At 42.0% G+C, this 16,112-nt stretch overlaps 1 protein-coding gene across 4 annotated transcripts in view; it reads right to left on the bottom strand.

Annotated features, from left to right (window-relative positions):
- Tp63 (tumor protein p63) overlaps positions 1 to 16,112 on the bottom strand; it is a 210,527-nt gene that overhangs the window by 123,214 nt on the left and 71,201 nt on the right. For all 4 annotated transcript variants that reach the window (XM_036204015.1, XM_036204013.1, XM_036204012.1 and 1 more), the window contains 2 exons: positions 1,894 to 2,022; positions 1,003 to 1,135 (listed from right to left, as the gene is read on the bottom strand). In XM_036204015.1, coding sequence (XP_036059908.1) covers positions 1,003 to 1,135; positions 1,894 to 2,022 — 262 coding nt within the window. The remainder of the gene's footprint in view (positions 1 to 1,002; positions 1,136 to 1,893; positions 2,023 to 16,112) is intronic.

Below are 16,112 nucleotides of genomic sequence, written 5' to 3'. Positions count from 1 at the left end.
TGATTCCTGAAGAGATGGAGAAATAAACAAGTGTAGTGTTGTGTAACATAGAACATACCAAACGTTATCATCACCGTTGCTGCAGAGGGATGGCATTTAATTCCAGAAGGTGGGAATGGTTACCTAGAAAGGATTCCAAGAGAGAGCCGGGCAGAGAGGGCAGTGAGGGACAGATAAGAGTTGGATATACGTAGGGGAAGGAAAACACGTGGAAACCATATTTTGGAAGAGAATTTTTCAACAACAAAATGAAACAACAGAATGGTCTGGAATGTTAGGAAACCAAGTATGTTGGTATATAAATTACAATGTTGGGAACTGGAATTTAAAAGCTTGTGATTTTAAATTTCATAACTTTAACTATTCCTTTGTAGCCAAGAGTTAGAATAGAAAATCTTTTCAGCACAAGCACACACAACTTCTTTAAGGCAGGTACACCTTTTCTTGAAATCATCTGAGGGTTTTTGTTTTTTGTTTTTGTTTTTTTAGTTCAGGATCTGTATCAAAATTAACAGTAATACTCTTGACCTAGTCAGAGACGGAAGTCACTAGTATGGTTTCACCACTTAATAAATAGGTAATAGACCTAACATCCTAACATTATGAGTGACACAGTGGAAAAGCCCAGGAAACACCACTTATTTCTCATCTATCTTCATTTTGACTTTGTTTCCTGAGTATGTGTACTGAAATTACTTCTTCCTTCAGCATTACTGCAAAGCCAAATGAGGAAAGTGGGATGGATCTGGGCAGCATCAGATCCATCTTCTGCTTCTCAAGGACTGTGAGCACCCTGGTGCCATCCTCCTCTCTAATTTGGGCTTACCATAAAGAACAACGCAGAAAACAGACAGACAAATGAAAAGAAACAGCAGCTAGTCATTTTCCAGTTGACCAGATCTGCTCTCTTCCCAGGGGTCTTGTGTGTTCAGAGCCATCTACCTCCTTTTGATTTGCCGATAGCTTGGCCCACACATTGAAGAGGAAGCTCAGGGTACTCACCCACATGGGGTCACTGAGGTCTGAGTCTTGCATGCGAATACAATCCATGCTAATCTCAATCTTGTTGGTTGCACCATTTTCTGATGGTTCATCCACAAAGTTCAAGTCGATGGGCTGTACTGAACATATAGGCCTAGCACAAAGAGGAGGAAGGTATGCATCACCAATTGGGAGAAACTACAAGGCATTTAAGTAATTAATAATAATGAAGTTTTTCTGCTTCAGTGTTGGCCAGTCCTTGCTTAGAATCAAAAACCCCACATTTGAATCTGGACTCAACCATTTCCCATATGCATCATCTGAGGAAGGTCAAACTAAATCCTGCTTGGCAAGTTGGAGGCATGACTTATGCTGGCTGACACCAAGGCTAACATGGATAGATCAGGGACAGTGCTATGTGAAGATCCTGGAAGGTCAGTGGTGGGCAGTAAGCACTCCAGTGTCTCCTTTCACCTTTATATCAATGTAACTAAAACCTGGATTTGATAAAAAAAAAAAAAAAGTAATAAACATTTTTCACAGAAATGTAAAATGACTAATGAAATGGAGTGTTTCGCCTTCTTAGGGGATAAGTCTTCAAGGAAAAGAAATAGGGTTTGAGGGTCAGACACTGACACTGGGGAAGGTGTTTCGGATTGTTCTGGGAAAAACATTTAGAATGTGTACAGTGCTACTACTTCAAGGTAATGATGTTCTTTTGGTATTGAAAACTAGAGAAAGAAAACTACTTTATTTTCAATGCAGTTATATTATTGAAGGCCTTAAATTTACAAAAAGCATAACTTTTATTAACTGACTCTCGAAATGTTCTGTAGTAAATGATATTGCAGCCATTTGTGTTGGCTTATTTCTAAAGAGTTCAGGTGCCCTTCTTGATTATTTGATACTTACTGTTCCAGAAAATCCCAGATATGCTGGAAAACTTCTGGGCTGAGGAACTCACTTGTCTGGGTGCTCTGCGACATGGCGGATCGGTAATAACTTTCTTTCCAAGAGAAATGAGCTGGGGTTTCTACGAAACTTAAAAGGACAAAAAAATGAAGCTAAGATTATAGTTTCTGTATTCATGAATCTGGCTAATTAAATCAAATCTAAATGATCTGGAAAACACCAATGAGTCTGTAAAGTCATACAGGCGTACAGAACACAGTGCCTAAGTTCCACAAATGATGTTTCTTTAGAAAGCATCACAGACTACATTCTGCATACAATCAAGACAGAACTTCTAATGCTAGACAATCAAGTCATTTTTATCAAATGCCTCTCTCTTAATTAATAGCATTGTTTTTGCATGCTATACTTACACTTCCCAACTGAGTGTAGATTTCAAAAAGAAAATAAACAGCCCTTCATTAAATCTGTCGGCAAGGCTGGCCTATCATTAAACCTATTTTATAAGTGCCTCAAATGATTATCTGCCCATTCTGCCTCCAGCAGGTAAGAAGTAGAATTGGAAAACAGAAGTCATTTCAGAGAACTTCAATTTTGCCCTCAGATTAATAGCTTCTCTTGTAGTTACAATTTTAGCACCACACTGTAGGACAATAAATATAAGCTTCTTAGACCTAAGGCTTTATTTTTTTTAATCACTAGTTGCTTACCAGGGTGTGTGTGTGTGTATGTGTGTGTGGAGGTGTTACTTAATTGGAGTTGGAATTCATGGTGAACTAAGGGATATACAAACACCAGGATTCTGTGCCAATTAAGGCTACTTCAACTTGTTCATTTTGCAGCTAGGCTCTCACGTATGATTTTTTTTTTAATTCAACATTGATCCCTGTTTATCTAGAATGAAACTCCAGCTTTTTCAGTTGATATATTCTCTGAGTCTGAATATTATCTGCCTAGATAATCTGGGTAGTGATTTGCTATAATGAACGCTAGGCTAATTTTTTACCTCAGAATGAAATTAGTTATGCTCTTAAATCATTGCTGTTCATGTAAAAATGAATGAAATTAATAGTGTACGAGAACAGTTAATCTTCTTACTCCCCTTTCAAATATTTACTCTATATTCTATTTACATAGAAGGCGATTACAACACTGGGGTTATTAATGAATCATACCAACCTACCTCAGTAGTACATTTGACCAGGTTAAATAATATAAAAATCATGAATAAAATATGCATCGTTCACCAAGAAGCATCTGAATATTAGAAATAAAAAGCGAGTATAACTGTCTCATTCCTCTGGGAGGTCATGGTGGAGACAAGGGGTAAACAAATTTATAATAAACATGGTGAGTGTAAACATCTCTATTAAATCATGATATATAATTTCAGCAGGCCCAAAGAAAGAGACAAGTGGCTGAGGGAGAATCAGCCTGAGCAGTAAGAGCTAATGTGCACTGTAGGGAGAGTAGCAAGGAGGTCAACCAGTTGTCTGTCTCATCCACTTTGGTCTACAGTCAAATATGAAGGGCTAACATGGACAATACCTTAGTGCATATGAAACATAAAGGCTGTGCAAAATTTTGGACACAGAATGTGGAGATATGCAATTGGGGAGGATATGAAACTTAAATGCTGTGTCAAAAGAAGCATGGGCTCTAGGACTTACATTGAAAGGTCCTTTTGCAAGCTATTCTTTAAAGATTTGTTTCTAATTTTAATCATGTGCACACGTCTGTGTCTGTGTGGGTATATATGTTGATGAGTGCCAGTATGGGTAGAACCCAGATAAGAATATTGGATCTCTTGAAGGTGGTTGTGAGCATGGTTACTGGGAATCAAACTCTGTAAGGAATTTCAAAGGAACATCCAGTCCTCTAGTCCTCCATAATTTGAAAGGGGGGAAAATGTTACTTTTCACCAGTAGTATGTCACCTACCTCATGTATATTCATAAACACCCCTTTACATTATACAACTCAGAAGCCAATGGGCTGGTACCTGCATCCCTTGACACACATTCCTCCCTTATGGTGAGTGGCTACAGTCATTGCTTCTAGAGTATGCTATCCTTTGCCTTACTTTGCTAAATAAATTTCCTCTTAAACTGGGTGGACTTTTTTCCCCAAGAATACAAAAATTTAGAAATGTACACCTGGTAAGATATTGACCTCCAAAGAGAGAGGAAGAAATGATAGGGGAAGGGAGGTGAAGGGGGGTGAGGGAAGAAGAAAGGAAGAGAGAAGAGAGGAGAGGAGTAGAGTTCAAGGCTATTTGGACATGCTTACACATCTCCTTTGCAAACAGAGTTAATTTCTTGTTTGGTAGTTCAGCATGCAAACACTATGGGGTTGGGAGATGGAAAGGATGGAGAGGTCACCTAGGGCCATAGGGCATGAACGGTGAAGTAAGCACTGCCCATCTTTTAAGTCTTTGCCTGTGGGGGAATCTCAGTATCAATTATTCATACAACAATGGCTTCCTTCAAAGGTCTCTCTCTGCCAAACCAGTCACGCCCAAACACTGGAAGTCTGAAGGGTTGTTTTTTTTTTTTTTTTAAGTTCTTTATGGCCTTTAAAAAAACAAACAAACAAACAAACTATCTTTCACTCTTTATTCTAATTCAGAAAAGAATACTTTTCTTTGTAGAAGTTACTGGAAAACACACGTCAGCCAACAGTTGGCATCTTCTTTTGCTTTCCCATTGCCCCAGAAAGTATCACTGTCAGCTTGATTCTGTTCATTGACCACATGGAAAGGCTGGACTGAAACACCAAACTAAAGAACAATCAGTCCAGCTCAGTTATGCTCTAACATGTCTCTTTCTGCAGTCTTTAAAAATAAATTAGGACAGAGATGCTAATACCTTCTATACCTGGACCATCCTATGGCGTTTTAGCAGTGCCCATGTTTATCATTTATCCAGTGGCATAAATATGGGGAATTCATTTTAACAATAAAGTCCTATTTCCCTTTAGTGCACACACATTCACACACACACACACACACACACACACACACACACACACACAGACACATATATTTAGAAATGCACTTGCTTCTACACAAGCATGCCCTAAACTGCCTAACAGAAAAGATAACAGTTAGCAAGGCAACTGGAAAACTGGAAGCTCCTGGCTGCTGCTAGATATCCTGACTCAAAGAGCCCTTGACCAGGTCTCAGTGACTGTGGAGAGGAAAGCAGCTCTTCCAGGAGCATCCTCTCCAGCTAGGATCACACTGGAACTCACATGGGTTGAGGGGATGCTGTCATGCATGAGTCCCAGCTATGAAGAATGGTTAGCATTTCAAGTTCATCCTGTCTCATTAACATCACTGCGTAGCTGAGGTCCCTACAGCATGAACTTCCTCAAGATCCATTACTGTGCTGCAGTGTTGGCTGTTGAGAACAGGAGGTTAAACTCCCTGGGACTTTCCAAGCAATGGTTAATCACAGCTATGATTCTAACATATTATTATGAAATAAGTTTAAATGACAGTTACACTAAAATACAAAGGTGATAAATGTTGAAAACTCATCTCCTCCTAATTGCCTTGCTATTTAGCATACATCAATACTCCTGAGTTCCATTTTAAAAACAAATATGGTAGGATGGCTTAGTTAAAAAATAAAATTATCTGTGGATTCCATGCCATCCCTCTGAAATAAATGCACATAACACACTTGGAAATGTTTCATGTGCAAGTGACTCAACCATCTACAGAGAGTCTAGTATATGGAAAGCCATGCAGAGGGGTTAGCAAATGAACAGGGCATGTTGCTTTTGAGGAAGTTTTTTTTTTTTTTTTTAAGCCAGGCGGTGGTGGTGCACACCTTTAATCCCAGCACTCGGGAGGCAGAACCAGGCAGATCTCTGTGAGTTCGAGGCCAGCCTGGTCTACAGAGATCCAGCACAGGCACCAAAACTATACAGAGAAACCCTGTCTCAAAAAACAAAACCAAAAAAAAAAAAAAAATTTTTTTTCCCCATAGATATTATTAGTACAGTGTTTTTAACTTTTTCTTAATTTTCACTCTTTATCGAAACATCTTGTGCACCAATTTCTAATCTCCTACTAGACGGTGATCTTCTTTGGGGCAGACAAGCCAACCCAGGTCAGTCCTTTCAGCTTGTGCTCTGCCTGTCTGAGGTGTCTGAGGATGGGCCGTAGAGCATTGCTGTGGATTAAGGGCGCTCTTTGAATGGGGCCTGCTTTTCCAGTTATGCAGAGGCACTCTAGCCTCAGAGAAGAGAAGCAGGTTAGTCAAGTTCACTCAGGCAGTAAATGATAAAGCTGGGACTTAAATACAAGATTGTGTGGCTTCAAAGTCATGCCTTATTAAATTACATATATAATGTCTAGTTCTCATTCCCCATAAAACTTTGGAGCCATGGAATTTTAATAATCAGGAGATTTTCTTTTTAAGGCTAAAAATCTACTGAATCTATTTTGTCACAATAAGCATTCCTTGCCAACAAGATGGGCGTGAAATGGCATTAAAAACTAGTGGTGATAAGCAAATAATAGTCCTAGATTGTGGGACCCTTTTGCCAATGGCACTGTGACTGCCATCTAAGACACTAGGCAGAAGCTCTGGTAAAGCAGATACACCTTTCCCACCTATCAGTCCACTATCAGTTTTTACTTGCAATATAAGAGTTCATAGGCACAGAGAACTCTGATCTGAAGCTGGCCTACAAAGAAGATAACAATAGTCCAAACCTTTCAGTGAAATGGACCTAGGGATAAAGAACTCTGCCAGACCTGGAGTGGACAGGTATTCCACTACCAACCAAATCAGAATCCTTTCTCTTTCGAAACAGTTGGGGAAAAGGTTTTAACTCCATTTCTCTCAGCCTGTACTTAAGCAAAACAAAAGGCAACCATCTCTGTCACAGAGAACAGAGCTCAGGTCCCCCTTTCCCAGTATAGAACCCACTGGATGTGTATTTTCTGGCCTTGTTTCATCTTCCACATAAAGCTGAAATAGTACATCAGGAAACAGAAATCAGTAGCCTTTCTTTCCTCAGTTTGGCTAAATTGTAAATAAATCCACATTCTTTTACCAATTTGGTTCCTAAGTTCTTTGAAATACAGGGAGGTCAAGGTTAGGAACCAGTAACAGCGCCAACATGGGTGACTTTCAAAAGCCAGGAGAGGAGCCCTGGATGTAGCTCAGCCTTTGAGCATTCACAAAGCCCCAAGGCATCAGCTCAGCATCAGTGGAAGGAAGGGTGGGGAAGGACATCTACAAATGTAGTGTGAAAAGACAGCCAACTTCACTTGTGCTCATGGAGGCTAGTGGACAAAGGGAGTCTACAAATGTAGTGTGAAAAGACAGCCAACTTCACTTGTGCTCAACAGACCTTGATCACTAGAATACTCAGGGCATCTCTCCAACTCTCAAGTAAAAGTCGATCAAAACCCTGAGGCTGTAGAGATGGCTCAGAGGTTAAGAGCAGTGGCTGCTCTTCCAGAGGTCCTGAGTTCAATTCCCAGCAACCACATGGTGGCTCACAACCATCTGTAATGAAATCTGGTGTGAAGGTACACATGCAGGCAGAACACTGTATACATAATAAATAAATAAATCTTAAAAAAAAAAACCCTGAGGTTGATTTCTCCTAATATCCATCTATCTATTGGTTGATAGTTTCTTACCAACCTCTCTAGGTCTCTGAAGCATTTCAGATCACATAATTCCGTTCCCATTTTTAGCTCAGAAACCCTTAAAATCTTTTGGTTACACTACCATGGTCATAATTATTAGTATCATTGAAATTACTGATATTAATTATTAATATCTAGCTTTAAGGAGGCCAAAGAACATTTTGAAGCCTTTCGGTGCATTGTCTCTTTATCATACCCACCTCTAAAGGCCCCAGATGAATAGATTTGCTCTTAGATAGGTTAAGCCAACCTCCTCACCATCACTCACTTGCTCTAAGTCTGGCCCATTAGCATATTTGCTTCCTTAGATGGGAGTTTTTTCCCTACCATCATGTTGAAAATAATCAGAGTGTTCCCTGTCTCTCCATTTGTGATGGTTACTTTTGATTGACATTTGATTGGCTTAGTAAACACTTAGGGGATTACTGAAAGACATCCCCCAAGTATGGCTGTGATAGTATGTCCAAAGACAGTTTTCAAAAGGGCGCTGATCAATTCAGTGGGTTAATCTCTCATACCTTCATAATATAATGGCTTTACTGAGAGTCAATGAAAAGTATGAGGTGGGACATAGCTAAAGGAAGTAGGTTACTTTGAAGTGTTCCTGGAGCTACATCTTTCTCTGGTCCTTTCCTATAGTCTCTTCTTTAAATCTCAATCTCTCTCTCTCTCTCTCTCTCTCTCTCTCTCTCTCTCTCTCTCTCTCTCTCTCTCTCTCTCTCTGCTATACATGTGTTTATGCCTGTTCAGATATATGTGTACATATGTGTGTGAAGTGATGCATACATGTGTCCACATATATATGGAGGCCCAAGGCTGATGCATGCAGGCAGTCTTCCCCAATAGCTCTTCACATTATGCTTTAAGGCAGGCTCTCTATATGAATCTGGAGTTCATAGCTGTGGTTAGCATAGCCAGATCCCCCACCCCATCCCTGCCATCCAAGCACTGGATTTATAGGCTGCCACCTTCACTTGGCATGTGGGTTCTGGGGATATATTAGTTCTCATGCCTGCTATTTGTATAAGCAAACATGTTACACTTTGAGCCATCTCTCTAGTCCTATTTGTTATTTCTATTCCCTGCCTGCCAAGAAGTAAAGAACAGCCCATCCCATATGCTCCTGTTACCAGTCTACCAAGTAGCTGTGGAGAAAATGGAAACTCCCTGTCCCCATTCCACAGAATTCTGATTCAAATGATGGATACTCTGAACCTCAGAGTCAAATCTTTCATCTCTTGTCCATGCCAGGTGTTGTTCATAGCATCAAGAGGAGTATTTAACACATCCTTTACCCCAATTCAAATACACTCATCAGCTTTACTTTTAGCAAACAAAATTTAGAATGAATTGCATCTGGAGCATATCCTATGCCTCAATTGATTTCCATTTATCCTAATTTATGGAGCATCATGCTCAAAGGGCTTCTTCCTATATATCATTGAAGTGATTCATATTAGGACAAATCTCCTATAAGCCCATTTCTAATCAGGCATTCGCCAAAGTTAGTAACTATCACTGAAGTGAATAATATAGGAAGAATCTCCTATAAGCCCATTTCTTCTCTATTCAGGCACTCATCAGAGTTGGTAACTTCTTTTTAGAGGATTCTCCTTTTCCTATCACAGTCTTCCTTAAGACTTCATGACTATTCCTTCCAAAAGGTCAACTCAGAAAGAGCAAATTATGAGAGAGCACCTCTAACTTTCACATCTTGGCTTCACTTTTTTGTCACAGCCAATTCTACTTTGAAGATAACGATACTTTCTCAGTCTATAGCTCCCCTTCGCTTCCCACCCCTGTCCCATTATAGCTTCTTTCTGATTTCATTTCACTTGCTGCTATTCTCTGTGAAGCTACAAGCCTGTGATGCTCAGCCTTCCCCAGCTCAGAACCTGCGCTCATTAACTTAGTCCCCTCCTTACCCTCATTCCCTTGAGGGGATATTCTATTTCTTTGTCGCTAAACCATTGGGGAGCTTTTGTTCCCTTTGTAGTTAGAATAATATCTCATCATATGGAAGAAGTTTTTAATGGTATCTAGAGATTGACTCCTAGAGACAAGAAGCACCTTTTAGCCCCTGTTCTTTCTGGTTGTACTTTTCAGCAGAGTAGCTGACAGCCAATGCTTGTCAAAGGAAATATTTGAGTAGTGGACCACAGGAGCGGTGCCAGTAGCTAGAGCCGAACCAGCAGCCAGCAGCCAGCATCTCAATGCTCCCATTAGGGAGGTGCCCTGCAATACACCCAGCAAGCCTTGTTTAATTTCGCAATGTCCTTTGAGGTAGATACCAGCATTCTCAAGTTTTACAGATAAGACTGTGCTCAAGGTCATGTGTAGATCTGGAGAATGTGGATGATGTTTGTAAGGGCATGGCTCCAGAGTCCCTAAATCGCCATTTTGGAGGCTAATCGAAAACTCAGTTTCCTTAACTGTACCAACCAGAAAAAAGTGTGGTCTCCAGGATCAAGGAAGGCCTCAAGTCTAAGCTAAGAGGCTAGGTACTCCTCTAGTAAGAGGCAGGAAGCATCACACTGTCAAGGTAAGGAGAATCATTAGGAGTACTTTGTGCGAAATGCCAGTGCCTTGTTCTCACCCTATAGTGTTCTGATTCCAATGATGTGGTAGGGGTCTGACCTGTACACAGGGCCTGCCATCCGGTTGAAGGCAGGAGGATCCCAAGTTCAAGGGCATCCAGAACAAGTACACAACACTTTGTCTGAAAACACAAAGGAAAAAAGGGACTAGGGCTATAGCAGCAATAGGGCTCAATGCTGCAAAGTACTGTACAGATAGACAGACAGATGGATAGATATGTGGCATAAGACTTAGAAATCTGCACTTTAAAGACAGGGTATTAAAAACTCATAGCTTGGGGATTCAGTTAATTTCAGTCTGTCTAGAGAGCAGAATGCTTTTATAAAAATTAAATTTTCTCTAAATATCCATCGTTCCCAGGTAAGCAATGTGTCACAGACATGTCCATTCAGATGGCAATTTCCAAGTGTTTCTGGAAGCATTAGGGATTGAACACTGGGCCTTGAGCGTGCTAAGCAGATGCTCTACCACTGCCCCACACCCCAGAACTCAGATACCATCTCAGTACTAAACAGAATAGCAGAGTGTAATGATTACAATATTGTATAATACAAGCAGCATGCTAGGCATTTTCTAAATACTTTTGGCTGTGAACTCATTTGATCCTTTCAACACCCTATGGTAACATTTTACTAATCTAGTCTTCACTTAAGGGGAAGAAACAATGGCATGGACAGCAAATCATCTTCTACAAAAGAAGATTACAAGGATTGTGATTGGAAGAGATTTAAACTTAGTGGGATGGCTGCATCGCCTGTGTCCCTAGCTCTCACACTATGCTAACTCTTCCAGTCATGGACTCCTTAGAGCTTCGGACACAGGTTACAGCTGTGTCTCCTGGACAGCCCTGATGAAGGCTTTCAGTGGCTGGGATTGTGGGCAAATCTCTGTTGTCTGGGGTTCAAGTTCATCCTCAGTGAAAGGAGGTGGATGACGTAAGATGAATTCTAAGATCCCCTGTTCCAAAGACTCTAGCCTACATCTTACTGTATTATCTGATCCGCTAAGACCCAATGGTTCCTGACAAATGCGCGCGCGCGCACACACACACACACACACACACACACACACACACACACACACACCCTCCAGCAGTGCCCTATTATTATTGTTGCTATTTTTACCTGTCAATTCAAACTACTTCTTTCTGAGTCATTTCACCTTGTCATCCCTGCTTGCTGAGAGAAACAAATGTCCCGTGTACCAACAAACTATAGAGAGGCTTGATTTGTCTTCATGGCGCTCTCGGGGAGTGTGGCTCCTATAGACTCAGGTGAAAGCACTCCCTAGGGCCAGATTAAATTCAGCCGCAGGCACTAGAATGAACACCATGAAGACATGGGAGCTCAGCAGCTTTGGGTGCTCCCTTCCCGCTTAGGTAGCAGTGAACCCCAGCACTAACTCACCCTCAGCACCCTCTCCTTCCTGCCCTTCTTCCCTACTGCTTTTTGCCATTGTCACACTCTAGGCTCAATCTCTCAGGCTCCCCTTAGCCCTGATTTCTCAAACCTGACAATACCTTCGAATACTTGGGATGTTTAAAAAAGACAAATGGCTGAGCCTGACCCTGATCCGGGTAAGTCAACAGTTGGAAGAGTGCAATCTGGGAAAAGGTATTATTTAGAGGTCTGGAGTTCCTCAAGACACGCTAAGGTGTGGGATGCTTGAGAAAGACCATAGCTCAACTTTTGTGATTTCCATACACAGGGAATCAGAGGACAATCACCCGGGCAGGTGGGCCAACCTTACTCCAGGGAGCCAAGTCTGGGCATGTGAAGGGAACAAGAAGGGGCTTCTTGGAAGCAGCTTTAAGTAACAAAGTCTTAATTGAATAAGCTCCAGCTGCTTATTGGGTCCCGACCCCAAGTTCATATCTAACTCTGGAGAGCAGTGCATTCCCCTTGGCAGTGAAGACTACATTTTCTGTCGCTGTGTGCTCCAGCTGACAAGGTTAGCACGGGAATCCCTGTTCCTCTGTAAGCTCCATTTCTTCCTGTGAAGGTTATTTGGATTACTAAATAATGGCTATTTCTTCGCCCACTGCATGATTCTGATATTTCAAAGCCTACAACCCATGGTCCCTCACCATTACGAAAGCAGCCCCAGTTATTTCTGATTCAGCTGACCTCAGGCAATTCATCCAGTAAAGCAATTCCTGACACCTGCTGCCTGCCGAAGAAGGCCAGTAGGTAGCCCCGCGGCCTGCACACCGCCCGCTTCCAGGGCTACACCCAGAGCTATCTTTCGCTGCTGTTTGGGGAACAGAACCCGAGTCTCCACAAGAACCTAGCAGGGTGGAGTGATGTCAAGTCCTGCTGATGGCAGCTCCTCTTGCAGCTATGGGTTTCTCACCTCCTCAGATGACTTTATGAGTGCAGCTCAGAGAGCCTAGTTTGTAGACTGCACGCTGCTGCTCTCCTTTCAGCTGCCCACCGATGCACACTGGGTAATTACCACGCACCTCAGCTGCAGGGAGCCTTTCTGTTGGTCTGCTTGCCTGGCTAAGCAGCAAGTGGGGAGGTCTACAAGGCGGAGATTCCGGACTCCCCTCCCTGAAGGGCTGGAAAGAGAACGACCTCTCCACCATGTAAACTTCATATGGATGGTTTTCTACCCGCAAATAAATTAATAAAAGCCAACAGTGATAATGAAGACAATATTTGACGGTCTAAAAAGTTAAAGCCAGATGACTGGCGGTGGGTGGCACACGCCTTTAATCCCAGCACTCGGGAGGCAGAGGCAGGCGGATCTCTGTGAGTTCGAGGCCAGCCTGGTCTACAAAGCGAGTTCCAGCACAAAGCTACACAGAGAAACCCTGTCTCGAAAAATTTAAAATAAATAAATAAATAAATAAAAAATAAAAAAAGCCAAGAGTTTTTTTTTTAAAATAATGTTTTTATTAATTCTTTGAGAATTTAATACAACATATTTGGATCATATTCACTCCTAACTCCTCCCAGACACACTCCCCTCTCCACGTTCTGAACCTCTTTTTCTTCTTCATTTTTATTTTATATCCAAACCACAGTTTGCCCTCCCTCCTCTCCTCCCCCTCCCTTTCCCTTCCCCACTCACTGCTCCTGTGTTCAGAAAAGGGCAGGCCTCCTATGAATATCTACAAAACATGGCATATCCAGTTGCAGCAAGACTAAGCACCGCTCCTCCTATTAAGGCTGACCCAATATGAGGAGTAGGGTCCCCAAAGCCAGCAAAGGAGTCAGAGACAGTCCCTGCTCCCTCTGTTAGGAGTCTCATAAGAAGACCAAGGCTGGGCCGTGGTGGCACACGCCTTTAATCCCAGCACTTGGGAGGCAGAGGCAGGCGGATCTCTGTGAGTTCCAGGCCAGCCTGGGCTACCAAGTGAGTTCCAGGAAAGGCGCAAAGCTACACAGAGAAACCCTGTCTCGAAAAACCAAAAAAAAAAAAAAAAAAAAAAAAAAAAGAAGAAGACCAAGCGAAGAAGACCAAGCATACAACTGTCCCATACATGCAGAGGGACCAAGTCAGTCCCCTGCAGGCTCCCTGGTTGTTGGTTCTGTCTCTCTGTGAGACCCTGTGGGCCCAGGTGTGTTGATTGTGTGTATTTTCTGGTGATGTCCTTAACTTTTCTGCCTCCTACCAAACCTTCCTCCCTCTCTTTAGCAGGATTGTATTTATGGGTTTTGACTACTTACTGCTTATACTGTCTGGGAATTTTGCTCTACATGGCCAGAGGTTAGAAGATGTGACAGCAACCAGCCTACAAAATTAAACATATTTGTTGTCAAACTTTTTAAGAAATTTATCAACCCTGATTAATAAAGTAAAAATTGAATTTCCTAATCAGTAGTTTAAAGTATCCAGGAGAGATTGAATATGTGCATCGGTTGGTGTGTGATAATGCTTATAAAGATGACTTTATACTATCAAAAGATCTCTGATAAATGGATGTAAAAGCAGCTATGAGAGCTAGGAAGGGCGGTAGGTCCATGACATCATGGGTTTTTAGGGTGGTACCTGGAAACCTGTCTCTGAGGACAGAGTTCAATCTCTCAGATGGCTGCAGGTCAGTCTTTGAACAGATGGGATCCACCTAGGGATGAAAAGGAACTGTGCTGGCCAGAAGCAGCCTGGATTCCTGAAGAACAAGTCCACTTACTTCCACCAAAATAGCCCCAACTCCAGTTTCTGTGGGTGGGCCACTCCCTCTGGTGCTCATGGGTGTTCTTTGCTACAGTTTTTGGTTACCATTTGAGAATAGAGAAAACTTTATGTTTCCATGCAGGCGTCCTGGCTGAGAAAGGAGGTTCTTCAATAGCCCGACTTCTATACGGTGGGTGTGCATCGAACCATGATGTGTTCATACACTTGGTTTTGGTAAGCATACTTCTCCATCTGGATCTTATATCCATTCATCTACCACTTAGCACCTGTGCAAGGCCAGGCCTTCAGTCTGCAGCTCCAAACCAAAACCAAAACCAAACCTCTCTTTCCAGAGACATGTTACCCTGTCTTTTTTTCTGTCTTTTATGGGTAAATGATTCCATAGTAAATTTAAAATATTTCCAACCATTCCACACCCACCCTCAAGGTGTCTTTTGAATTGCCATGCCCTTGGCTAACTTTAAGCCATTACATATCTATGCACTCCTTTTAACTGAGATGTCCTCGGTAGTAATTATTAAACTTCTAAATGGCATCACTTATGGAGGTTAATTTTCAGGCTGGTTAGTGTTGGTTATATACATATTATTGGGATAATATTTTCCCTTTAAGGAATTATATACAGAGAGATGTGTAATCACAACAGATGCCCCTATCTTAGAACCTTACGTCCTCTTACTTCCCCATGACTAGAATGTTGCCCCTGAGGATTCCCTCTGGACACGTAAGTAACCAGAGCCCATCCTGTGTGGATGCTTAGGAAGGACCCTTGTAGCTGACTTCTCGAGGTGTCCAGTACCATGTTTACTCCATGCACCAAACTTTCCTGCTGTTCTCATGCATGTTCAGTGTTGTCTCCTTGCCACCGGAAACAGCATGTCCACAGCAAACATTCTCCTCTTCCCAGCAACGTGAGTGATGGAGGGCATGAGTGACACGGAAGGACAAGGGAGGGTGGAAGAGAAAGGGAGGTGACACACTTCAGAGAGATCAGGGCCATAACACTCAGGCCATCAGAAAATTGCTCAGCACCATCCCAGCACACGCGGGGAGATTCATGCATCTTACTGTACTTAGTGATGTCCAGATTGAATAGTCCTGTTTTTGATTAATTTCAAATTTTGAAATTGAGAACTTCATACATGAATAACTGTGTTTACATCATTCTGTCTCACCCTATGTCCCTTCACTTCCTCTCAAGTTATTGAATTCTTTACTAGTTATCAGTTACATGCACTCACGTATGTGCCCATGTGCACACACACACCAAGGCACACATATACACAACGTATTGAGTCCATTTAGTGTTGCTCGCATGTACATGTGCTTAGGGCTGATGGCTTAGGATTGGATAGCCTATCAGGAGACATCCAGGTTGGTTCCATCTCTATTCGCCCATGTGCTATGTGTGAGGATGTGGTGTCTTCAACAACAGCATCTTACGTTCTGGGAAGAAATTAAGTGTACCAGCAATAGCCTATATTGCTTTGAAGTCTCTTAATCAAATGAAAACAAAATAATGAAATTTGTGGGTAAATGGCTGGAACTAGAGGATGGTATACTGACTAATGTAACCAGGAAATATAAACACTGCCTGATTTCTTCTATTTGTAGACCCTAGCTCCTAGTCCGTAGATGTGAGCATACAACCTGGAGTGAGTATATAACCTGGTAAGTACTTAAACAGTAGGTGATGGTATTCTGCTTTAAAGTGTGGTCTGAAGTTAAATACCCAGCCTTCTGAGAATCACAAGTCCTGGGAGTTACAATGAGGAGCCTGATTTAATCCTTGGGAGCCTCAGAAT

This window comes from Onychomys torridus, chromosome 12 (genome assembly GCF_903995425.1).
Source record: "Onychomys torridus chromosome 12, mOncTor1.1, whole genome shotgun sequence".
NCBI classification, from domain to species: domain Eukaryota; kingdom Metazoa; phylum Chordata; class Mammalia; order Rodentia; family Cricetidae; genus Onychomys; species Onychomys torridus.
The sequence above is the reverse complement of the archived record's forward strand: the minus strand, read 5'-3'. Positions and strand labels throughout refer to the sequence as shown.